Here is a 27,579-nt window from a genome sequence, read left to right as displayed (position 1 = left end):
GACTGGTTTGGGTTTTGCATGAATGTTAATGGATAGCTTTATCCTCAGAACTCAGCAGAATCTTTCTGATCCCTTTTAGAAACAAGATATTTATCAGTCCTAAAGGGAGAAACTCATCTGTCATCCTCAGCTTGGAGCTAAATTGAAGTTCCTAAACAAGAGAAAGATCCATTAAACATTCCTTCACATTTAAATTCCTGATGTAGCTCACTGATATTTCTCCCTACCCCTCTTCTCTTCCACTCTCATCTGCCAGGTTATCAGTTCTAAAAGGGCTTTTTATTCTGCTAGTGACATCCTGTACAATCACCTTTTTTCACCATCAAATTCCTCAACATAGTATTTGAGGGGCTTCATAAACTTTCTTCTGAAATTCTGATTGACCTTCCATTATTGCTGGAGGTTGATCATTCACTCATAAGTTGGTCCCATTACTCTTCGATATATGGCTAGGCTGTTTCCTCCCTCTTATTTTTGCTTATGTGTGTCTTCCTGCTCAGAATTCTTCCTTCCTCCTGTTCCAATTCAAGTCCACATCTACTTCTCCCATGAAACCTTCATCGTTAGTCTAGGCACAGTGATCTTTGTTTGGTGTCTCTGTAATACTTCAAGGATATATATACCATCAATCCTAAAGGAAATCAACCATGAATAGTCATTGGAAGGACTGATGCTGAAGTACTAACATTTTGGCCACCTGATGCAAAGAGTAAACTCACTGGAAAAGACTCTGATGCCGAGAAAGATTGAGGGCAGGAGGAGAAAAGGGTGACAGAAGATGAGATGATTGGATGACATCACCGATTCAATGGAAATGAGTTTGAGCAAACTCTGGGAGATAGTGAAGGACAAGGGAAGCCTGACGTGTTATAGTCCATGGGGTCACAATGAGTCAGACTTGACTCAGTGACTGGACGACAACGGAATACTCTTAGCTTGAACTACATGCTTAAACACCTGACTTTACAGTGCTGTAAAGTGTAATTTGGCCTGTTTCTGGTATGCATGTTTTATATCCCCTAATACTTAAGGACACAGAGTTCTACCTTGCAATATTTTACTTACTACCAGTTATGCTAAGGCTTCCCTGGTGGTTCAGATGGTAAAGAGTTTATTTGCAGTGCAGGAGACCCATGTTCGATCCCTGGGTTGGGAAGGTCTCCTGGAGAAGGAAATAGCAACCCATTTCAGTATTCTTGCCTGGAAAATCCCATGGAGGGAGGAGCCTCTTAGGTTACAGTCCATGGGGTCGCGAAGAGTCGGACACAACCGAGCATCTTCACTTCTTCTCAGTTATGCTAAGGCTTCCCAGGTGGCGCTACTGGTAAAGAACCCACCTGCCAATGCAGGAGGCATAGGACATGCGGGTTTTATCCCTGGGTCAGGAAGATCCCCTGGAGAAGAATATGGCCACCCACTCCAGGTTTAATGCCTCGAGAATCCCATGGACAGAGGAGCCTGGTAGACTATAGTCTGTAGGGTCAGAGAGTCAGACATGACTGAAGTGACTTAGCACATAGCACATAGTTAGGCTAAACATTCTAGTGGAGAATTAAACAGTCAATAGCGTGATTTGAGAGCAGATAAATAATATTGTCATCATATTACATTTATTTAGTCTTAAAAGTCCCCTGATCATTTTTGATAACCACAATCTGGAATAGTATTTGAAGAAACTGAGTACACTGACAATAATGACCTAGTTGAGTAGGCATTTTTAAAAGGCCTCTGTAAACAAGTTCAAGGAATCTGGAGCTATTTATGACAATTTATAGATGAATTAGGGCTTCCCTGGTGGCTCAGAGGATAAAGCGTCTGCCTGCAATTCGGGAGACTTGGGTTTGATCCCTGGGTCAGGAAGATCCTCTGGAGAAGGAAATGGCAACCCACTCCAGTACTCTTGCCTGAAAAATTCCACGGACAGAGAAGCCTGGTAAGCTACAGTCCATGGGGTTGCAAAGAATCAGACACAACTTAGCGACTTCACTTTCTTTTCTTTCTTTCTATAGATAAATTGTTTGTAAAAGACAAACTTCAGATTGTCTCCCCAATATTTCACATTAATTCATATGGTTTAAGAATGTCCCTTCTATTTTACTCTCCAACATCAAAGCAACAGAGCCCTTAATCCAGTTAATGTGTGTATTTCTCAGAGATATCTTTCATTTCAAACCAAAAGATTTTTTCAGTGTCACTGACATGGGCTCTAATGAGAGGTGGGCAGGTGCTAAGCCCCCTATTTTTCTTTGATCACGTGTATTAGTGTACCTAACTCAGATCCTCAACATCAAAACTTTTCATGCTAGCGCTAAAAATACAGGTGGTCTCCCTTCCTGGTTATGCTGTGCAAAATAGAGAAGGTACACTGACTAGAAATGGTATTTTCTAGACTTTGCTAGTTTACCAGCTTTTGTAGATAAGTCAGACCCTTGAATGTCACTTAAAGGTAGTCTTCTCTGTAGCTGGTTATGCAATGAATACAGAAGAGGTATCTGAAAAAACGTGGAATTAATTTTGAGAGTTGTATAAAGACCTTAGAATAACAATGGTGGATATACAAGTCACCTATGAAACTGTTCTCTCACAGGTGACATTAATTTCTTATCTACAGAGTCTTATTAGTGAATGTGTTATGTTTGTACCTCCAAGAAAACGAAATAATTTTCTTTTTTTTTCTGTTTCAGCAGTCTATTAAAATGTCAAGGTTTATCTTGACTGCTGCTTTTTAATGTAAATGTTTGGGCCTAATTGAATTCCTAACATGTAATGTCACTTAGAATTCTGATAGAGTTCAGTAATATGGCCTATAAAGACACACTTTTTCTTAAAATGGAAAGTATAACAAAAATATTATTTGACACAATGTTGGAATGATAGTCAACATAAGTTATTGTGATAATATTTTAATATTGCTTGAATATAAGGACTAAGCTCACATGTGCTTGTTATTCTTCAAAGTAGTTATTGAAATGTTTCATAGGTAAAGCTAACCTATAACTATGTATGAATGGTTGTTATGGTTGAAGATTCTAGAATTATAAAAATCAATCTTGAATGTCAGAGTTCCATTCCTGTTTTTGAAAACAATAAGAACAAAAGTAATTATTTTATGTGTTCCTGCTGTTCTGCAGATAGTAGCCTTTCTTTACCCTGCTAAATTGCAAGAATATGCCTTATCAAAATCTCTGGGGCTTTATTAAAATCTTTACTTTCTGTTTATAGATCTTCTTAAAATACTAAAGATAGTACAGGTATGCCATCTAGGCTGAATCATTCTGACAAGTAGATGTAAGTGCTAAAATAAAGTTCTGTACATTAATCTGAGAGTAAATAATTTTATTCCAGATTGATTCTTCTTTGAAAACTTGATGCTCTGATCTCATTCAGATCGGCAGATGAAATACTAATAGATCATTGAAAATGCAGTTTTGGTATGATGTGATGCCTCCATTGTTTGCCAAACCACCAAAAAAAGGATGCTTATATGTTTAGAGTAAATTGTGGCTCAATTTTTAAAACTCAAACATCTTCAAGAATATAGTGATATGAAGAAGTTTGTTATGGAAATCTCCAATTTCTGAATTTCTGACCACAAAGCATATCTGATCATGGTATATAAAGAACTATTGGAAAATTAAATCTGTTTTTGTGAGTCAAAAATTAAGATAAAGTATATTTAGAGGGCGCATATCAATTATATCGGTTGATAACATGTATAAATATTATGTGTTGATAAATAAATTTATTGAAAAATATTATCAATTGTTAACTTATCAGCTGATAAAAAGATTTTACCAATTTGGTCATGCACTTTGTCTATGTGACAAAATAACCAACAGTAGCGGCTCCAGTAAGTAGTTCTAAAGGTAGATTGTTTTTGGCATCGGGTCAGTTATACCACATACCTCAGGGGCATCTTTGTGCTGTGCATGGCCTTTCTCAAATGATTTCAAGATAATTGAAGTGACTGCTGAAATTTCAGACATCATATTTAGCAGAAAGAAAGAAAAGGGGAAAAGGCCACAGCCACATCAAGGAAGATAAAATTTCCTAGGGACCTTAATTAGACCCTTAACATCTTCTGGTTGCATCTCTGAGCAGCAGAGGGTCACATGGCTAGTCCTGGCTGAGAGAAGGAAGGCAAAGGAGTAGAAATTGTGAGGTTTAGGTCTGCTGCATATTCTAATTTCCATGCTATTTACTTTGTATGCCTGCTAAGTCGTTTCAGTCCTGTCCAACTCTTTGCAACCCTATGGACTATAGTTTGCCAGGCTCCTCTGTTCATAGGATTCTCCAGACAAGAATACTGGACTGGATTTTCATGCCCTCCTCCAGGGGATCTTCCCCACTTAGGGATCTAACCTGTGTCTCTTACATCTCCTGCAGTGGAAGGCGAGTTCTTTACCACTACTGCCGCTTGGGAAGCCCATCGTATTTACTTCATCACATTATTTGTGTCTTATTTTTACTTATCAACCAAACTTTTCTATTGATTTTACTGACTAGCCACAATGATACATTCTTTTTGCCTCCGAAATTTAAAGTGGGAGACCACTGAACTCTTGCCATGGTGTTATTCTCCCAAGAGCGTAAATGATTTGGTTGGTTCTCAAAACATAGCCTATGGTGGTAGCATATGAGTGTATATATTCTTTTGCTTCAGCTTCTTCATTAGGAAGTTGTTGATGAAATAGACCTTTTGACCAAACTGGAAGACTAATTGAAAAGTAGATCAGGCTGATAGCAGCAAAGTCAAATGTTGTCTTTTTCAGAATTATTGATTATTCTGTCCATTGCAGATCCCTTCAAATTGAATGGATGTCTCCAGGGAGGCCAAGTGGCATCATTCTTGGATATGACCTCTTACGGAAAACATGGCGTCCGTGCTCTAAAACTAAGAAGTTAAAGAAGGACCACACTGGTGGTCTTTGCAAGGCAGTGGAGTGTCAAAAACATGAACTTCTTTGTGGAACCAGGTGCTACTCCCCTGAGGCTAAGGTAAATCTTTTCAAACGAGTCAGTAAAATATGTTTTTCCCTCTAAATTCTCTGGGCTGAAATCACTTGCTTCTTAAACCATGGTTTATCATGTTCAGTATTTCCACTAGTCTAACAAGAAGACCCTGTGGGAAAGAAAGGATGCCTATAAAAATCTCATCTTCCTCATGAGGGTTTTAGCCTTCTCATTTTTCATCATCTTCATAGAAAAAAAAAATGAGCTTATTGAAATGATAAGGAACCTCCCAAATTTGTGCTTGATTGAATGAGTTGAATATTCTTTACAACAAATTCATTCAGCTACAAGTGGCTGTTTTACATGACACTGATGAGTAACTGTGAGCTGGACCTTTCATGGTTTGTCTGAAATATTTTTAAACTATGGCCATTTGCAGATTAATGTTCATATTAGTTTCAGTTTAAGAATCAGATCAATAATACAGCTAGACAGAAGAGATTATAAATGGTTTTTATTGACAAATGATGCAGAAAATCCTTAGTTTGAAGATAGGATTTCACATAATGAAATAACATTCCTATTTGTCAACAACATCACACAAGCAATGACTAAAGCTACTACTAAATTCAAAAGATTCACTGCAAAAGGACTCAGTAATTAAGAAAGTGAAGTAATATGAAGCAATACTCCATATTGAAGTAATATGGATCAAAATGCTTATTATTATTGCTGACTCTGGCTAAGCAGTTTTTATCTAAGAAATGTTATAAAACTAGTTGTTACTAACTATACTTTTTTTTTTTTTTTACATTTAGGCTCCAGAATTGTCATTAAGTCCAAGTTCTATATCATTTTAAGCCATTAAATGTGTGCCATCTTGTGAATATACTTTCATAAAATGAAATGAAATTTAGGATTTCTGAGAGAAAAACATGCTAGAATAAATTTTCCTATGAAAAATGTTCTCCAAGAGAAAGACAACTTTGATTCATTAAATAAAGTCTTACTTTTGTTTTAAGGATTAAGGGCACATGCAGGTTTTGTCAGTGAAAGTGAATAAAGGAAGTCAATTACAATCTCAAGAGAAAAAAATTTGTTTGTAAATTTCTGTCTGCGGTTAACAATCAATATGTATTTCCTGGGTGAGAGGTTGAAGGGATGTAGAAAATAGACTTCTTGTGAGTCTAAGAGCCTTTTGGCTAAATATATATCAGAATCATCTGTAATAGTTATACAAGCTTCCCCATTTGATTACAGCCATGGATTTCAAACCCCAGTGAGTATCATACCTGGAGGTCTCATCCCCAGAGTAAATCTTGGATAGAGCATGAGAATTTGCATTTCTAACAGGTTTCCAGGTGAGGCCTCCTTCATCTGGTCCAGGGACCTCACTTTGAGAATCACTAGTTTACAGAATTACTTCTGGAAAACCTAGAGCAAGGAACAGGCTACCTATTTCAATATTAGCTACACCTTACCAGCTCAAGTTACTAAAATTGTTTTCTCAGCCAATGAACTTTAAGATTAAATTAGAAGATTAAGAAGTACTCCATTCGGGGGCAAACATCTCCAAAGAAATCATTTCTTGAAAATGTTCCCTTTGGGGCCCCCTCGATGATCAAAACCAGAGTGTATGAGAAGAAAGGCATAAGTTTTATGTGACTGAAGGAGCCTGAGAATGGCATTGACAATGAACATATGCAAGAAAATCAGATGTGATGACCCATCAGTAAATAAATACTTGAATATTTAAAAGAATGCTAAGTCCTAGAGACTCTGAAGGAAAAGACTGGTGGATGTGCTTTGGTATCCAAGAACTCTGTATGTGAATGGAACTTTAATAGATGCTTTAAGATTATACAACGCACGACACAATTTTAGGTTACTGTCATAAAACAAGAAGACTGTGTGTATTGTTTTACCCTGCAAGCAAAAATGACCACCATTCCTAAATCCCAAATAAACACAGAGTTTTTCCTTAGTTCTTTAAAATGGAGCGTAATTTGAAATTTTACTTTTCACTCAGAATATGGCATTAAAGAAAGGAGTCACACAATTTGTCCTTGGAATCAAGACTGATTTTGAATCTTCATTGCTGATAACTAAACAACAAAACCAACTTATTCCAGTTGGTTTACCAGGGCTACCTGAGGAACCACAGAAGGGGATTTCTGCCCAGTTTCTTTGCTCTTTGGTTACTTCTGAGAAATGAATGAAGTACTAAGCTTGGCTTCAGACTTAGTTATTCCATACTCTGCTCCCTTGGGATAGAGCATGAATCAAGTGTTGGTGCAGACTGCAGTAGCAATGAGCAAAGAGGAAAAAGAGAAGCACCTCTTAAACAGTGGTTGATTTTTGCTGCCACAGGAAGCATCTATCTAATTAATGTAACTTATGCCAAGGACAGGTTCTGAGGCTACATCTCAGCACTGTTCAGTATCTCGTTTGCTCTAGATATAGAGTGTCATTCTCTCAGACCTCAAGTGAGCATGCAAAGTAATTATCTGATTGTTCGAGCACATAATTTCTTCCACAGCTCCTGGAGAAAACACATTGTTAAAAGGGCTTTTCAAAATTAATTTCCATATAAATTTCCTTTTATGTAGATACATGTATATACATATACATACATATATGTATACACATTATATATACATACATACCTAAATACACATTATACATATATACATACATTATATATATATATATATATATATATATATAAATGTTGGACACTGTTGAGGTTGCCTTGTCTGAAGATTGGGTTCACCAATAAGTGATCATATAAATTAGTATAAGGGAAATGCAAGGTTTAAAAAAAAAAAGACCAATAGAGACAGGTTTCCATAGATGTGGTGCTGTTTAACAATCATTAAAATAAAAACATATATACAAAAGAAATTGTTCATTTGCAACTCAAAATCATCTTCACATTGGAAGCACTGACATTCAAAAAATAATTCATACTTATAGCATATTATAATAGAGCACAAAGCATGGTCGAAGGCTAAAAGAAGCTACATTGTATTGAATTGCAATGATAGAATTGGAATGATTTTCAGAATATGTATTTTTTAAACCTTTGAATTTTTATCAGAAATATGCTACATTTGATCTAAGGTCAAGGCCTTATTAAATAATAACAGTATCATATAAGATATGGTGGTATAATACTCTTAATAAAATAATTTCTTTTACACCTGATTCTCAAATTTCAGGTTTGTTGTAATGGAGCTCTCTATGACCCTCAGCCTGGACATGCCTGTTGTGAAGAGAAGTACATAGCATTTGTTTCAAACTCGACTGGAGTTTGTTGTGGTGGCCGCATACGAGAGACACAACCAAATCATCAGTGTTGCTCAGGGTATTATGTTAGAATTCTACCAGGTGAGGATCATTTCCAGGTGTACTCAGTAATATTGGTAACTAGAAAAAGCAAACACAAGACTTATGTCAGTGAATTGTTTTAAGCACCTCCCCACAAAAAAAATACATAGCTAACAACAGTCACTAACATGTAGCCAGTGTTTGGTTTTAGATATCATTTCTTGTTTCAGCTTTCTTTAAATATAAGCAAGACAAAGCACAAACCAAAGAGGAAATACAAGGGACTTGTTATATGTACTACATAAAGAAATATATCTGGAGAGCTGGATAACTGCCTTTTTTCTGACTTTATTCACATGGCTGAGCACCGAAGAATTGATGCTTTTGAACTATGGTGTTGGAGAAGACTCTTGAGAGTCCCTTGGACTGCAAGGAGATCCAACCAGTCCATTCTGAAGATCAGCCTTGGGATTTCTTTGAAAGGAATGATGCTAAAGCTGAAGTTCCAGTACTTTGGCCACCTCATCCGAAGAGTTGACTCATTGGAAAAGACCCTGATGCTGGGAGGGATTGGAGGCAGGAGGAGAAGGGGACGACAGAGGATGAGATGGCTGGATGGCATCACTGACTCGATGGACGTGAGTTTGATTGAACTCCAGGAGATGGTGATGTACAGGGAGGCCTGGCATGCTGCAATTCATGGGGTTGCAAAGAGTTGGACACGACTGAGTGACTGAGCTGAACTGAACTGAGTACTTCATCATAAACTCTGAATTTCTTGGTGTATCACTCCATGAACCTGTTCTCCATTTTCTTCATTTCTATTCTGAACAGTGCATGCATTGTTCCTTATTGTTGCTGTTCAGTTGCTCAGTCATGTCTGACTCTTTGTAACCCCATGGACAGCACCTTGCCAGGCTTCCCTGTCCTTCACCATCTCTCAGAGCTTGCTCAAACTCATGTCCATTGAGTCAGTGATGCCATCAACCCATCTTGTCCTCTGTTGTCCCCTTCTCCTCCTGCCTTCAATCTTTCCCAGCATCAGAGTCTTTTCCAATGAGTTGGCACTTTGCATCACGTGGCCAAAGTGCTGGAGTTTCAGCTTTAGAATCAGTCCTTCTAATGAATATTCAGGATTGATTTCCTTTAGAATTGACTGATTTAATCTCCTTGCAGCCCAAGTTACTCTCAAGTGTCTTCTCCAACACCACAGTCCAAAAGCATCAATTCAGCGCTCAGCCTTCTTTATGGTCCAGCTCTCACATCCATATATGACTACTGGAAAAACCATAGCTTTGACTACATGGCCCTTTGTCAGCAAAGTAATGTCTATGCTTTTTAATATGCTATCTAGGTTGGTTATAGCTTTTCTTCCAAAGAGCAAGTGTCTTCTTATTTCAATGGCTGCAGTCACCATCTGCAGTGATTTTGGAGCCCAAGAAAATAAAGTCTTTCACTGTTTCCATTGTTTCTCACTTCTATTTGCCATGGAGTGATGGGACCAGATGCCATGATCTTTATTTTTTGAATGTTGAGTTAAGCCAGTTTTTTCACTGTCCTCTTTCACTTTTATCAAGAGGCTGTTTAGTTCCTCTTTGCTTTTTGCCATAAGGGTAGTGTCACCTGGATATCTAAGGTTATTGATATTTCTCCTTACAACCTTGATTCCAGCTTGTGATTCATCCAGCCCGGTACTTTACATGATGTTCTCTGCATAGAAGTTAAATAAGCAGTGTCACAATATACAGCCTTGATATACTCCTTTCCCAATTTTGAACCAGTCTGTTATTTCATGTCTGGTTCTAACTGTTACTTCTTGACCTGCATACAGGTGTCTCAGGAGGCAGGTAAGGTTGTCTGGTATTCCCATCTCTTTAAGACTTCTCCACAGTTTGTTGTGATCCACACAGTCAAAGGATTTAATGCAGTCAATGAAGCAAAAGTAGAGGTTTTCTGGAATTCTCTTGCTTTTTCTATGATCCCACATATGCTGCCAATTTGATTTCTGGTTCCTCTGCCTTTTCAAATCCAACTTGAACATCTGAAAGTTCTTGGGTCATGTAATGTTGAAGCCTAGCTTGGAGAATTTTTAGCATTGCTTTGCTTGCATGTGAGATGAGTGCAATTGTATGGTAGTCTGAACATTCTTTGGCATTGCCTTTCTTTTGGATTGGAATGGCATTGTTCTTAGGTGGATGTTTATCACAAATTCCATTTATCTGAGTCTAGCCCATAGTACCCCTCGTTACTCTACCCCTGGCAGAGCAAGGTGGGATTAGTAAAGAGTAGCAATCAGCAATTTTTCCCTCCTCACCTTCTTTTCCTTCTATCTTATCAGCTGACTGAATAAGCCATTTTCCAAATTCAACTACACAAAACAGTGTCCAATGACTATAACTGAAAATAAAAACAACAATTGGCATTTATAAAACATTTATGAAACAACAAGCATCTGGCAAGCTCTGTATTCAAGATTTTAATTATAATATGATACCGTATATATTTTTCACAACTGTAGGACACTGTTATTTTATTTAAAGTTTCCAAACATAGAAAGAGGTTCAAAAAGAATCAATAACATGACCAGATTCACATAGATTAATTAATTAATTTTGAAAACCTACCTTTATTAATGTACTATTATTTATGATTCTTCCACAAAGATGCTTTTATAATTCTTTGTAGAAGTACTATTTTTTTCTAGTTATTATGCAAAAAATACTTTCATAATTAAGGAACTCTTAATCAACTGGATTTTCCAAGTAAGAAAACACAATGGTGATGTCCGGGGGACCCATGAGGCCTGATCCTGCCTTTGCGTATGTCAGGCCTCCTTCCTCATGACCTTTGCCATGGGCGGGATTCCTCACGCTGGCTCCCACAACCAAGGATTAAAGTCTTAACTTTGTTATACTGTAAGTCATAGTGTTAGGCAACCAATCAGACACTGTCAAATGCTTTACTCTCTCAAAATAATTTGCACTTTGGGAATTTTTGACTATAATTCACATCTTTCCTCCTTTGCAAAAAAAAAAAAAAATTGCCTTGAAAATTACAACCACAGATGTGAGATGAAAATTTTCTGCTGTCCCATCCTTCCCATTCTTCAGAACAATAGGTCATATTAGGCTTTTCTCTAATTGCATTTTCATCTCCAAGTCACATTAAAATTTTTAATAAGCTATGATTTGCAAAGAACTGTCCCAACTCTGAAAAATATCCACTTTGCCTAAAATTGATAAAAATCACTTGGTTAAATTTGTCAAAGCTATGAACACCTAGGAGATCTGCCTATCATCTTTCTCAATCCTGACACAAAGTGTCAGATCTTGAACTAAGAAAACAATCTACTTTTATTCTATTTCCAAATAAAATTCAACTTTTTTTCCCCAAAGAAAGTCCAAAAATGAAATAAGTCCTGGAAGCTCAAAGCTCATTTGTTGATATTATGCAAGCCTTTCTATTGAGCATTGGCCACATTTAGATCTTTTAAGTGGTTAATTTTTCAGAGGATTAGGATGCCTACCTTGATATCAGAGGGAAAAAATGCAATCTTATGGGATAATCAAAGAGAATATTTTGCTCCAATCACTAATATCAATGTACCTAATTGAAGATATTATATTGTGATCTCAGTCTTCAGCCAGTGGTCTTTATTACCTGGCTTAACACTGTTTACATCATGAAAGAAAAACATGTTGATCCCAAATCATGTCATTGTTTGGTGGTTTTAGTCACTAGGTTGTGTTTGGCTCTTTGCAATCCTGTGGACGTCCATGGGATTTCCCAGGCAAGAATATTGGAGTGGGTTGCCATTTCCTTCTTCAGAGGATCTTCCCCACCCAGGGGTCAAACCCACATCTCCTGCATTGCAGGCAGATTCTTTACTGCTGAGCCACCAGGGAAGCACATTTCAATGTAATTAAAATTCACTCAGTAGTCTGCCAGTTCAAGCCTGAGACAGATCTAGGCATTTTGATATTTCTAGACAAGTCTGAAATATTGGTGGATAATATTTACCTCATTTTGGTGAATAATGTTGACTTCATTTTTTTCTCACAACTTTCCTCCATAGAACCCCATAACAAAGAGCAGCAGAGAAAAGAATGCACTTTCCACTCCCCTTTTTTATAAATATGCTAATGACCTCAAGCTAAATGTTAATGTGGGTCATTCTTTGATAAGAATAACAATTAACTGTTAAGACTGCATGGTAGCTTTTAAAGAGAAAACATTTTCAAGCCTGTCGTGAAATAGATTCATTTTGAGAGGTTAATGAGAAGGTGACTGATCCTTGTATCTTATGTCTAATAGCCCTTTTTTGAGGGGAAAAGAATCAGTTTTACTTCTCATTGATATAATCCACACCTCTTTTTATGAAGCTTTTTCTTCGCTTAGTAGCTGAATAACATTCTGAGGGATTCAGGGAAATAGGACTGAAATATCCAATTGATATTTGTTGTACTCAAAAGTGGATTTCTTTTTAAAGGATTAGTTTTCCCCAATATAAGTATATACACTGTTCTTCTAAGCCCACCATTGTCCTAAGTGATGTTTAATTAACCGATGGTGCCCCTGGACCATGTGACACATTACAGTAAAGAAAGTCTGCCAAAAAGGGACCCTGCACATTCTCTAGCTGTAAAGATCTAAGAAATGGGAACCACACTGCAGATCAGAGGAGAAACCTCTCACCTAGAAAAACATAACAAATACAGTAACCTCACTGTTTGCAGTAAATCCTTTCTCCTTTTCCTCAGGTACTTCATATAAATAGAATCATATAATATTGGTCCTTTTGTGACTGGCTTATTTCATATAATATTTTCAAGGTTCATCCATGTTGTAGCACATGTCAGAATTTCCTTCCTATTTCAGGTTGAATAATATTCCATTGTATGTATTTACAACATTTGGTTTATCTGTTCATCTGAGGATGGACATTTGAACTTTTTCCATGTCTTGACTGTTGTGAATAAGGCTGTTGTAAACATTGCTATACAACTATCTATTCAAGTCTTTGCTTTCAGTTTTTTGGCTATATACCCCAAACTGGAATTCCTATATTATATGGTAACTCTATGTTTAATTTTTTGAGGAACTGCTATAGTGTTTTCGACAGCAGCTGCACCATTTTGCATTCTCAACAGCAATGCACAGGGTTCCAATTTCCACATTTTCTTGCTAACACTTGTTGTTTTCTGTTTTTGTTTTGTTTTTATAGTAACTATAACTGAGTGTGAAATAGTATCTCATTGTGATTTTGATACACATTTCCCTAATAATTCATAATATTGAATTTATTTGTGCTTATTGGTCATATGTGTGTGTGTGTGTATATATATATCTTCTTTAGAGAAATGTCTACATGTATCCTTTGTGTGTGTGTGTGCTTAACTGCTCAGTTGTGTCTGACTCTTTGCAACCCCATGGACAGTAGCCCGCCAGGTTCCTCTGTCCATGGGGATTCTCCAGGTAAGAATACTGGAATAGGTGGGTTGCCATGCCCTCCTCCGAGGGATCTTCCCAACCCAGTGATGGAACCAAGGTCTCTCACATTGCAGGCAGATTCTTTACCATCTGAGACACCATGGAAGCCTCTATGTATCCCTTTGCCCATATTTTAATTGAATCGTATATTTGCTGTTGAGTTGTAGTTCTTTATGTACTCTGCATATTGGTACCTTATTAAATATATGATTTACAATTACTTTCTCCTATGGGTCATAGTTTTAATCAGTTGGCAGAAGGAATGATGCTAAAGCTGAAACTCCAGTACTTTGGCCACCTCATGCGAAGAGTTGACTCATTGGAAAAGATTCTGATGCTGGGAGGGATTGGGGGCAGGAGGAGAAGAGGACGACAGAGGATGAGATGGCTGGATGGCATCACGGACTCGATGGACATGAGTCTGAGTGAACTCCGGGAGTTGGTGATGTACAGGGAGGCCTGGCGTGCTGCAGTTCATGCTGTTGCAAAGAGTTGGACACGACTGAGCAACTGAACTGAACTGAACTGAACTGAACTGAAAGATGCTCAACACTTCTTAAATCTTGTTACGTTTTTTATTCCTCTTTCTAAAAAAGTTGATTTCTTTTGGTGGTCTGCATAAGCACCTGAAATTGCACTCATGAAGGTGTTTTCAGGTTATCTTCTTCAAAAATTTTGTTTAAAATTGAGAGCTAGATGATGTGAGAATTTGTGAGGATTTATAACAGTTTTTCTGTTGAATAGTTTTTAAGGGGGGCAAAACCTCTTATGTGATTTAAAAAAAAAAAAACAGTTGAAAGAAAAGCTTACTACTCAATAACCAGATTAAATATAACTATACTATCATGCTCTTAATATAGCTGTCAGTTCTGTTCAGTCGCTCAGTTGTGTCCGACTCTTTGCAACCCCATGAACCACAGCACACCAGACCTCCCTATCCATCACCAACTCCCGGAGTTACCCAAACCCATGTCCACTGAGTCGGTGATGTACAGACATATAATTATCAAGCTATCAAGTTATCTTTACATTTTAGTTTTTACCAGAATGAATCTTAGTTTTCACCAGTGTGAATCCTTAGTCCATTCATTTTTGCAGAAAACACACGGACAGAAATAGCATATCTAGTTGTGCCAGCAGGTTGATTTTTCCCTGCAGCTGCAACTTGATTTCTTTTTAGTAAGATGGGAGTTTGCCTTACTTTCTTTGTTGGTTCTGGAGTTTCCTGAAGACTCACCTACAATGGTGTAAGACTGAACTTGTATTCAAATTATTGGGCTACCTCTGCAACAGGGGCTACCAGATTTCCAGCTGTAACACTTGCAGCTTTTGTGCTTATACCACCTCTTCCTCATCCTTGAGGAAATAAAGGAAGAAATCAATGCTGTCTTTTCTGCCAGTGATCATGATATGCTCTAAAGGGTCTGGAATTAGTTACAGTACATGTTTGCTGTGTGATGTGAGAGGTCCTTACTGAAATTTGTGAAATTATGGAAATAATAGTGGTATCATTCCTTTACATACTGGTTTTAACTAGCTGTTCTACATGTAACTTAGTTGCTGAGTAATTATGAAAGAGTTCAGTTCTTTTTGCATCACCCCATATTTGGGCAAATATGCTATACATCAGAAAACAGATTATATCTGAGATCTTACTGTTACTCTGCATTATTCTTTAACATGGTTTTGGTATAATATACTGTGAGCATTTTCCCCACTCAGCTTTCTTTCTTTTCTGTGTATTCGTTGGCCTCATAGTATTTCACTACCAGACTGCTGTCATTTAACGAGCTATTCCTCTGTTATTGAACGTTGTCCACTCACATTGTGACTTAGGTACCTTAGCTTCATAGTACTCTTATCAAAACTTTTTGGATATCATTGTCATTTCTTTTTAGTGCTTTGAATGCTTCTTTCTCTCCTCTTTCAAGTTAACTCAATCCCTATTCAGAGAAGGCAGTGGCATCCCACTCCAGTACTCTTGCCTAGAAAATCCCATGGACAGAGGAGCCGGGTAGGCTGCAGTCCATGGGGTCACAAAGAGTCGGACACGACTGAGCGACTTCCCTTTCACTTTTCACTTTCATGCATTGAAGAAGGAGATGGCAACCCACTCCAGTGTTCTTGCCTGGAGAATCCCAGGGACAGGGGAGCCTGGTGGGCTGCTGTCAATGGGGTCGCACAGAGTCCGACACGACTGAAGTGACTTAACAGCAACAGTGTCTTTGCATGCCTAACACTTTTAATTTTGATGAAGTCTAAATGATCTATTTTTCTTGTTGTTGCCTCTGCTTTTGGTGCCATATCCAAGAAATTATTGCCAAAGCCAATGTCTTTAAACTTTTCTCCTATGCTTTCTTCTTAAAAATGTATAGTTTTAGCTTTTACGTTTAGGTCTTGGGCCCATTTTTATTTAATTTTTGTATATAGTATAAGATATGGGTTCAACTTCATTCTTTCCATTTGGATGTCTAGATTTTCCACTGACATTTTTTGAAAAGAAGGTCCTTTCCCCCAGTGAATGGTCTTGACATCCTATTGGAAATCATTTGATTATATATGCAAGGTTTTAGTTCTGAGCTCTCTATTTGGTTCCATTGGTTTATATGTCTGTCTTTGTACTAGGATCACATCATTTTGATTACCATAGCTTTACTGTAAGGTTTGAAATCAAGCAACGTGAGATTGACAACTTTGTTCTTTTTTAAGATTGTTTGGCTATCTGAAGTACCTGGAGACTCCATTTGAATATTAAGGCTGATTTTTCTATTTCTGCAAGAAGTATTCTTGGGATTTTAATAGGGATTGCATTGAATAGATCACTTTGTATAATATTGACATATTAACAATATCAGGTCTTCTAATCCTTGAATGTGGAATATCCAATTTAATTCTAATTTCTTTTAGCCACAGTTTGTAGTTTTCACTCTACATTTCCTTTACCTCCTTGATTAAGCTTATTCTTAAGTGCTTTTATATTATTGTAAATGAAATTGTTTTTTAAATTTCCTTTACAAATTTTTCATTTTTATTTTTAAAATATATATTTTGTATGTTGACTTTATATCCTGCAACTCTGCTGAATTCTCTTATTAGTTCAGACTGGGTTTTGAGTGTGAAATCTTTAGGGTTTTTCTACCCATGAAATTACATTGTCTGTGAACAGAGATAAATTTTACTTCTTCCGTTTCAGTATGGATGCCTTTTATTTCTTTTTCTTGCCAAATTGCTCTGGTTATCCTTTAAATATTATGTTGAATAGAAATGGTGAAAATCATCTTCCTGATCTTAGAAGAAATGATTTCTTGAGTATAACATCAGTTGTAGGGTTTTCTCACATACTTATTATTGTGTTGAGGTATTCTCTTCTACTTCTGGTTTTTTAAATGTTTTTCTAACAGAAAAGTTCTGAATTTTGTCAAATACTTTTTCTGTACAAGTGGGATGGCCATGTGTTTTCCTTCTTTCATTCTACTAACATGGTTGTATTACACTGACTGATTTTTGTATGCTGAGTTATCCTTGCATTTCAAGAATAAATCCCACTTGGTTATGTTGTATAATCCTTTTCATGTGCTACTGAAAGAGGAAAAGAAAGAATGTTTGAGAGAATTCTCCAGTGAAGCCATCTAGTCCAGGACTTTTCTTTGCAGGGAGGTTTTGATTAGTGATTCAATCCTGTTACTAGCTATCAGTCTATTCAGATTTTCTATTTCTTCATGATTTAGTCTTGGTAGGTTACATGCTTCTATTATTTGTCCATTTCACCAAGTGGGATGTGTTTTTGACCAATAAATTTTGGACAAGAAAGACCTCAGGGATAACTGCTAAGAGTTCTTGTCCTATTTTTGTGCTCTTTATATATCTGCCCATAGTTAAATATTGTCCCATATTTTAAATATTATTTTGGTTAGCAGTTCATCTTGCTTTTACTAACCAAGTTTTGGCATATCCTGGCTTCATAAGAAGATGAGCTAATTGACAGAGATCAAGGAGTCGAGGACTATGGATTCCTGAGGCAATCCTTAATTCTTCATGGATCTTGTGCCTTTTCTTAAGAAGGTTTGGCAAGTTATTAACTAGATTATGCAAATCTTTTCTGGACCTTGATTTAAATTTGTAAAACCTGCCAGGTTGGCCATCATATTCACATACCTTATAAGATTTAATGAAGGGATAGTGTCCAGGGATAAAGATATGTTTAAGACGAGGCGGTGGAGGAAAGAAAAAAGGGTCTGTTGAAGATGTGGAAAGGAGAAAATTAGTAAGGCAAAAGGGAGAGAAGGTCAAGGTTCAGGGGGTTAGGAAGGAGGTCAACCCTGAATTGGTCATGAGATACAAAAGGAAGATGAAGTTTGATTTTCAGATCTTCCAATTTCTTATTAGTCTTTTCTAAGATTTCCTTCAGAAAATCTATTAAAATTTTTTTCTGTCTTTAGAGTTTTCCTATCTTTTAGACAATGCTTCATACCAAAAAAAAAAAAAAGCAGACTACTGATATTTAGAGTATTTGAACCCTTTCATCCCAAGGCACTATGCAAAAGATTATTTTATTCTTATCTCAGGTTTCCCAGAATATCACGTGAAGGGTAAATGTAGATGTAACTATGTCAGTGAAAATCAGTGTCCACCATAGCTCAGCAAAATACTCATATGCAGACTTGAATATAGTATTTTTACCTCTTCTCACTTGATTAACCTTTTCACTGGAAATATTTTTGATTAAATAAATACAGTTTAAGTAAATTATAATCAAAAGCAATATGAATTTATCAAGAATTGTTTTCTGAATCCATCCAAAAAAATTTTTTTCCCAAAAAAATTATACTAAATAGATAGAAGAGTATTTGTACACAGATCTTTTTTATAATGCCACTTAATCCATGTCACCAGAACTTCATGTGTTCATGTAGTAGCAGTCAGAGAGAAAATAGGCAACATAGCCTTGCCTCTAAGTAGGCATATGTGTATGTCATGTTTATGCACCTTCAACATGTTTGTTTATACATGTTTATCACCTTCAGTGCAAAATTAAACCATGTTTATACACCGTCAGTACAAAAATGTGCATACACCTCAATGTAAAAATTTTGAAGTTGTATTGAGATTTTCTATCTCTGGTATGACAGTATCCTGTCAACTGGTTGGCATCTGCAGGATTGTTGTGATAACATTTCATTGTGAGTCAAAGCATATTTTTTTAACTCATGCAATGATGGTTATTGTCCTAAATTGACAGGTGAAGTATGTTGTCCAGATGAACAGCACAATCGGGTTTCCGCTGGCCTAGGCAACTCCTGCTGTGACAGAATGCCGTACTCCACCTCAGGAAAGCAGATTTGCTGTGCTGGGAGGCTCCACGATGGCCACGGCCAGCAGTGCTGTGGTGGACAGATTGTGAGCAAAGATTTCGAGTGCTGCGGGGGAGAGGAAGAGGGTGTGGTGTACAGTCGCCTTCCAGGTAAGGGATCCTTGTCTACTTTTCAGTAAACAGAGAATCTGTGAAGCAGAGAAGTTGACAGATTTGCCTTAGATATAAAATATATACGTAATGAAAGTTTATTTTAATTACATCTGATGCAACAACTAACTACACACTGTCTAATAAAGAAAAATGTAATCTCACATTTTTATGTGCATGTAATGCATTTCATAAAAACAGACCAAAATTCTTTCTTCTTGAAAAGTGTCATGTCCACCAAAAAGCAAACAAACACATGAATGCATTGGTTCTGGACCAAGAGAATAATTCACAGCAATACTGATAAGGTACAAATTATTACTGTTGATGTTGTGGACAAATTCTTTTACTCCCTTTTTGCTATAGCTATTAAATTAACGTCAATAGCAATCATTGTCATTGAGTATTTACTACCAAGGAGGTACCATGCCCAGTGTTTTATACATTATTACCTCAGTTAATCTTTACAAAATGGTTACTATTATTATTCATGTTTTTAAATGAAGGAACTGAGGCACAGAGATTAGATATTTGCACAAGATTACACATTTAGTCAGATCTAGATTTGGGTACGCCTGAAAGGTATAAAATTGGGGCAATGGTCTTTAAGAAAACAAAATGATGACAAAACAAAATATAAAAGTAAATATTTCTAAGGGAAAAATAAATTATAAGAATTATAATTTTAATTATATAACTTCTGGCATCTCTATTTTTTTCCCCTGACACGTTTAACTTATACCCTTGGTCACTTTTTCATATAAAAATGGCTTTGTACTATAATTATCTAGAGAGAATAGAAAGATATTATCTAGAAAGAGTACATAATTCATTCTTTTCTGTTACATAGTTGATCAAACTATTTTTTAATGATTTTAAGTTTATAGAAGTGACTTTAAGCTTCACAACTCATCAATATAATTTTATAGAAATGTTTGATTTTTGTCAAATTTGGAGAAATACCTACCAAGGTTTTTTTAAAGTTTTAGAATGTTTTAACTTTTTCTTGTCTTAAGGTGATTTGCAGTGACTCGTCTTAGCTATTTGTTGACTTGACAGTATCATTACCAGTTTTCATGGATATCCTTACTGTATGACTGAATTTATAAGCTGTATTTTGTCATAGATGCCATTGTTTTATCTACAAATGAGTAAGAAATTGAGATTTTTCCAATATGAGCTATTTCTGTTCATAATTTGTATGATCAAAATAATCAAATTGCTTATGCATTGCTTCAATCCTGCTGCTGCTGCTGCTAAGTCGCTTCAGTCGTGTCCGACTCTGTGAGACCCCACAGACGGCAGCCCATCAGGCATCTCCATCCCTGGGATTCTCCAGGCAAGAACACTGGAGTGGCTTGCCATTTCCTTCTCCAGTGCATGAAAGTTTAAAGTGAAAAGGAAGTCGCTCAGTCGTGTCCGACTCTTAGTGACCCCACGGACTGCAGCCCACCAGGCTCCTCCGTCCATGGGAGTTTCCAGGCAAGAGTACTGGAGTGGGTTGCCAGTGCCTTCTCCAGCTTCAATCCTAGATCCAACATTTTCTTTTAATAGTTTCCTACTTTGGGTATGATTTGAAATTTATCTTGTTACAGTTTTCTTCTTGATGTCAGAATATTTCAGTTGATTCCATTGTTCATTTTTATAGCTTTTGTCTCATATTAATTTTTCTATCTGATCTTTCTTTAAACCTTTCCTTTGCATGCATACAAATTAAAAGTTTGTGATTTCTCGAATTCCTTATCTTTCCAAATTGTGGTTAAAATGACATATTTAAGCCTTGACAATTTTTTAAAGAAAGTGACTGAAATAACATTAGCTACTGAACCCAAACTAAATATTCCCCAGACTCAACTTCCCCTTGGTTTGAGCTCAAAAGGGTCCATGGCTACCTCAGTCTTAATCAATATAAGGACACATATAACAGAGGGCAACTTAAAAGGGCAAGAGACAGTGGCCAAAACAAACTGTAGTTATATGTCATACATTTGCAAATTTCATAAAAATATATAACCATGATTGCCTTGGAAGGGGCTCATGTAAGCAAAGGACCTTGAAGATCAAGTTTCCTGAGCTTTAAGGTAAATCTACCCCTACAACTAGTATGTGTTGGAAGTCTAGCCCCTCCAAGTTAAGATTTTGGGACATCATAGTATCTTGATGGAGATGAACTATGAACTCTCCACTATCTTTCTATAATTTCTTCTCTTTTCAAAAAACTCAAAGAATTATCCATAATACAAGTACCAATTATTTAAATTATTATAGTTTTATTGTTAAATATCATGTTCTTATATACATTCTCTTTTCTGTAAAGTTCTGATGTAAACTATTAAGAGGAGCTCTTCAATAATGAAGTTAATCAAAATGATTGAAAGTATCGATCCTGGCTATACCAAAATCTTGTCCCTTGATAAGAATATAGACTCTCAGTATTTGAGTAGCCCTTGGACTGCAAGGAGATAGAACCAGTCCATTCTGAAGGAGATCAGCCCTGGGATTTCTTTGGAGGGAATGAGGCTGAAGCTGAAACTCCAGTACTTTGGCCACCTCATGCGAAGAGTTGACTCATTGGAAAAGACTCTGATGCTGGCAGGGATTGGAGGCAGGAGGAGAAGGGGACGACAGAGGATGAGATGGCTGGCTGGCATCACTGACTCGATGGATGTGAGTCTGAGTGAACTCCGGGAGATGGTGATGGACAGGGAGGCCTGGCATGCTGCGATTCATGGGGTCGCAAAGAGTCAGACATGACTGAGCGAGAACTCAGTATATAAATAAGAAATGCTAAATTTAATTAAAATAAATTTTTAATCTTTAATTATTCATAATTAAATTTCAATCCTCCCAATGTGGGAAAGACTAATTTCCTTCTTTGAACCAAAGGGAAAAAAAAAAACAAAACCCTGATTTCTGGTTATTTATTTTTATCTCTGAATAGCTATCAAGGGTACTTCCAAGGCATTTACTATCCTGTGAAGTTGTAGATTGCCTCTCTGGATCCACAATTGTATGCATCTTAGGGATTTTTAAAATCCAAACGAGTGGGATATATCTAGAGGAGGATTTTAATATATATGCTGTCAAGTTGGCTGATAGTCATATGTCACTATGTTGGTTTCCATCAACTGTCCAGAAAACAGTAAGAGTGAATAGTTGTCCTGCATACAGCAGAATTAGATTTCGATTATGGCATTTTCATTGACCTGGCGAATCTAAGGATTACCTCTGGATCTGTCCTATAAGCTAACAAGAAACTTGACTTTGCCAGGAAAAACAAGCAAAAACAAAAAGGAAAAACCAACCTCCCAATGTAGACGCACAGTCATTTCAGAAATTTCCTCCATGGATAGTAGATGTGAGAGACTAGTATTCCAAATGTAGTCAAGAAATATAGCCAATCAAGAAATCCAGCCCAGTGTCTCCTTGTTGTTATTCAGTTGCTCAGTTGTGACTAACTCTTCGTGACCCCATTGACTGCAGCACACCAGGCTTTCCTGTCTATCACCTTCTCCTGGAGCTTACTCAAACTCATGTCCATTGAGTCAGTGATGCCATCTAACCACCCTGTCCTCTGTCATTCCCTTCTCCTCCTGCCTTCAATCTTTCCTAGCATCAGGATCTTTTCTAATGAGTCACCACTTCACATCAGGTGGTCAGCATATTGGAGCTTCAGCTTCAGCATCAGTCCTTCCAATGAATATTCAGGGTTGACTTCCTTTAGGATTGACGGGTTTGACCTCCTTGCAGTCCAAGGAACTCCAAGATACTGTTTACTGGCTAAAAGATGTACACAAAGAACAGGAGACAAATTATAGCAAGGATTTCCCTGGTGGCCCAGTGGTTAAGACTTTGACTTCTAGTACAGGGAGCAGCGGTTCAATCCCTGGGCGGAGGAACGAAGATCCCACATGCCTCATGGCCAAAAAGACCAAAACATAAAAAAAAAGAAAGAAATATTGTAACAGATTCAATAAAGACCTAAAAATATTACAATATGAAAAAGTAGACAACATTCCATTTTCACTGTTTGCCAAGCTGAGTTCTATGTGCTTCATATACATTGATATGTTTCATCCTTAGAGCAAACCCTGTGAGATAGGTACTATTATTATCTCCATTTTACAGATGAAGAAAGAGAAGCACTTCCAATGGAAGTTTAAAACTTTCTCCAAATCACACGTCAAGTCAGTGGCTGTATTACTTCAGGTATCACTCATCATTATTGTAAATGAATGTCAAAATGTATAAAGGCTCAAACACCATGGAGGTTCATTTCTTTCCCATATAGTAGGACTGTGATGTGAATGTTGTCATCCAGGTAGCTCTCTTTCCCGCAGTCGTTCTGATTGTTGAAAGTGCTGCTGTTTTCAACAGGTAGAGTCTCAAATTATCTGGGAATTGTATCCATTCCTGCAATCATAAGAAGGAAAAAGTATAAAATAACAGATGTGTAATTGTTTTTATTGGCCAGACCTATGAATAGCAGATACTTTTATTAACAGTTTATTGAAACTCAGCTATCTATAGATACCTAAATGCAAGGGAGGCTGGGAGATTTGCCTGTGAATCTCCTGCCACTATGACTAAGAGGTGTTGCTAACTCCATCCGTATAGTTAAGCTCTTAACCTTTATGAGCATTCTCTTACTGAACAAGCATTGGATACTCTCCAACCCAAACCATATCAATGTTTATCAGAACAGATGAGCAGGCCCAGTAACTACCAAGTTACAAACATTTTGAGGATGACCAGGAAAAAAGAGAGAGATTGACTGCACACCACACATGTGCCAAAGTTAGCAGAAAATGTGCTGTGAATGTGTGCTAGGCTCTAAAGCAGCAACTTTTAACATATGGACAAGGGAATTCTGAAGGTGTGATCAAAACTATTTTCGCAATAATACTAAACTATTGCATACTAACCTATTCACCTTCATTCTCTCATACTATACAGTGGAGTTGTCGAGAGATTACATGACATGTAATACTGCAGAAGAGTTCTCTGGTTTTCTTAATTGAAGTATAGTTGATGTACAATATTATATGTTATATGCATACAATTTAGTGATTCATACGTTTTAAAGGTTGTATTCTATTTATGGTCTCCCCTGGTGCCTGAGACAGTAAAGAATTAATGAAGAATCCACCTGCAATGCAGGAGACCCAGGTTTGATCCCTGGATCGGGAAGATGCCCTGGAGAAGAGAATGGCTAACCACTCCAGTATTCTTGCCTGGAGAATTCCATAAACAGAGGAGGAACCTGGCAGACTACAGTCCATGGGGTCCCAAAGAGTTGAACATGAATGAGCAACTAACACTTTCACTTTCACTTTCATTCTATTTATAGTTATTATAAAATATTGACTATATTCCCTATGGTATAAAATCTCTCCTTGTTGCTTATTTTTGTACATAGTGCCTTGTATCTCTTAATCCTCTACCCTTTACCTCTTCTCCCTTCCCTCTCCCCACTGGTAACCACTTATTTGTTCTGTATCGGTAAATCTGCTTCTTTCTTGTTATATATTCACTAGTTTGTTGATTCCATGTGTAAATGATAACATACTGTGTTTGTCTTTCTCTGTCTGATTTATTTCACTTAGTATAATGACTTCCAAGTCCACCCATGTTACTGCAAATGACACAATTTCATTCTTTTTTTATGACTGAGCAGCATTCCATTGTGTATATATATGCCACGTCTTCTTTATCCATTCATCTGCTGATGGACATGTAGGTTGCTTTCATGATATTGCAAAAGTTGAATGTACAAACAGGGGAATTCAGGTAGTTCTGTTAAGCCAGATGCTAATTTTTCTGAGTTTAGAAATGTGTTTATTTTTCAAAAATATTTATAATAACATGTTATCTATTTATTATTATTTTAGGTGAATTAATGAATACCTATTTTAAACATTCCAGTATTAAGCTCTAACCTAGTTCAGTTCAGTCACTCAGTCATCTCCGACTCTTTGCGACCCCATGAACCACGGCACACCAAGCTTCCCTGTCCATCACCAACTTCCGGAGTCCACCCAAACTCATGTCCATTGAGTCGGTGATGCCATCCAACCATCTCATCCTCTGTCATCCCCTTCTCCTCCTGCCCTCAATTTTTCCCAGGATCAAGGTCTTTTCAAATGAGTCAGCTCTTTGCATCAGGTGGCCAAAGTATTGGAGTTTCAGCTTCAGCATCAGTCCTTCCAATACCCAGGACGATTTCCTTTAGTATGGACTGGTTGGATCTCCTTGCAGTCCAAGAGACTCTCAAGAGTCTTCTCTAACACCACAGTTCAAATGCATCAATTCTTCAGCATTCAGCTTTCTTTATAGTCCAACTCTAACATCCATACATGACCACTGGAAAACCATAGCCTTGACTAGACAGACATTGTTGGCAAAGTAATGTCTCTGCTTTTTAATATGCTGTCTAGGTTGGTCATAACTTTCCTTCCAAGGAGTAAGCATCTTTTAATTTCATGGCTGCAATCTCCATCTACAGTGATTTTGGAGCCCAAGAAAATAAAATCGGCCACTGTTTCTGCTGTTTTCCCATCTATTTGCCATGAATTGATAGGATCTAATCTAGTAAATATCAACAAATATAACCCACATAAACAAAAGCTATTTGTAATCCTGGTTTATTTGTGAAAGTATAAAGGGGTCCTAACATCAAACTTTAAGAATCAATGCCTTAAGGCTTACTCTACTAGGAAATCATGACCATTATTTAGTTATCCTGTACTGTGACTAATCAGCTGAGTAACTCTTATTCCTTTGGATGAGTTAATGGATCTGAAAACAGATCCATTAAAGACAGAACCATTGTTGTAGAGAAGTGGGGATGCAAAAGTGTTGCCCCCTAATACCATAATGAGCCAGAGTGTTAAAACAGCAGCACTGTCTCATTTTAACATTGTTGTTGTTCTGTTGTTTTTATTTTTAGTCAATTGCCATATTCTTTCATTCAATAAATTTATATTGTGTTGTGATTATATTCAAAATATTCTCAGTGTTTTGTGGGTATGAAACGGCTAAGATTCTATTTCTATCCTTAAGGACTTGCAATCTAATCAAGGAGAAAAGTGCCTGTATGGTTAAACATAGGCATATGAGAAGGATGAATATATAAGCATAGTCTTAAAACTGAGTGATCACTCCATCCAAAGTGATGAAGAAAGCTAAACTACTGAATCAGAACCACAAACAAGGAGTGAGATTTTGAGATGCATGGATGGAAGAAGGATGTTTCAGCTAGAGGGCATAGCCTGAGCTGAAGTGTGAAATTAGCAGCCTGTAAAGCACGTCTAGGTAGGGGTGAGCAGTTGGGTTTATTGGAGGTAGACACAGCATGTAAGCAAATAGAGGGAGATAAACCTGAAGAGCCAAAAGGATTTGAACCTTGTTTGGTACTCGGGGAAGAGTTGATGAGATAATAATAACTGTGATTTGAGATAAATTAGATTTGAGTGACAAAATGGATGTGAAGGAGACAGAAAGATAAGTCCCTTAAAACACTATTGCCAAAAACAAAAGCAAATTTAAGTCTGTTAAAACATTCTTGCCCAAAGTGCCTTTCCTAAGCATAGATTGTCCACTAGGACAAGGTTCTGAATCTTTTGAATGTTGTACACTCCTGGTAGAGTCTTTTGAAAGTGGCATTTACCCTCACTTCAAATACTAATGTGTAGGGTACACCCAAAAATTTGCCTGCCGTTTCACATGCCCTTGAAGTCCATTCATGGGCCCAAACTTCAGAATCCCCAAATTTCAATAAGACATCCATGCCATCCAAATATTTCTTAAGCAAACTGTGACATTCCTCAATTCCTGTGACTCAAAATTAGCTCCACAGTCCTCCTGACCTTCAGTTCCGCTAACTCTAGTAATCATGGTGGACTGAAGAAATGAGCCTTTTAAAAAGGAAAAAAAAAAAAAATCTCTTTTTAGTCTCTTGACCTCCCTGCAGGTTTCACTGAAAATAGACACGTTCCACATGTCTTTTTTCCTCTCTCTGTTGCCGCTCCCTCCTGTCGCCCCTAATGATTATGACCTCAATGACCTTCCAGAATATCCATATGGCCCTTTCTCTCCTCAACCTAGCAGCACCATACCTGCTGCATGAGGGTTTGGATCTCATAATATTGTTCCTAAGCCTGGCCTCTCTCCCTGCCTGGCATTGTGTGCCTGCCACAAGACCGGGCTGGCTCATAAAACATCTCTTTATGTACTTTATTACTTAAACTCTTTTATTTGCCTGCAGGAGCCCTTTAACAAAATCACATTGAATTGACTTTCTCACACCAAATCAAATCTCCCTGGTCCCAGTTCAGTTGTCTTTG

At 37.2% G+C, this 27,579-nt stretch overlaps 1 protein-coding gene across 1 annotated transcript in view; it reads left to right on the top strand.

Annotated features, from left to right (window-relative positions):
• Positions 1-27,579, top strand: part of USH2A (usherin) — a 930,103-nt gene that overhangs the window by 682,693 nt on the left and 219,831 nt on the right. The window contains exons 47-49 of the mRNA XM_068986285.1: positions 4,800-4,998; positions 8,175-8,343; positions 19,013-19,234. Coding sequence (XP_068842386.1) covers positions 4,800-4,998; positions 8,175-8,343; positions 19,013-19,234 — 590 coding nt within the window. The remainder of the gene's footprint in view (positions 1-4,799; positions 4,999-8,174; positions 8,344-19,012; positions 19,235-27,579) is intronic.

Source organism: Capricornis sumatraensis, chromosome 14 (assembly GCF_032405125.1).
Source record: "Capricornis sumatraensis isolate serow.1 chromosome 14, serow.2, whole genome shotgun sequence".
Taxonomy (NCBI): domain Eukaryota; kingdom Metazoa; phylum Chordata; class Mammalia; order Artiodactyla; family Bovidae; genus Capricornis; species Capricornis sumatraensis.
Note: the sequence above shows the minus strand (reverse complement) of the source record. Positions and strands in the feature narration are given on the sequence as shown.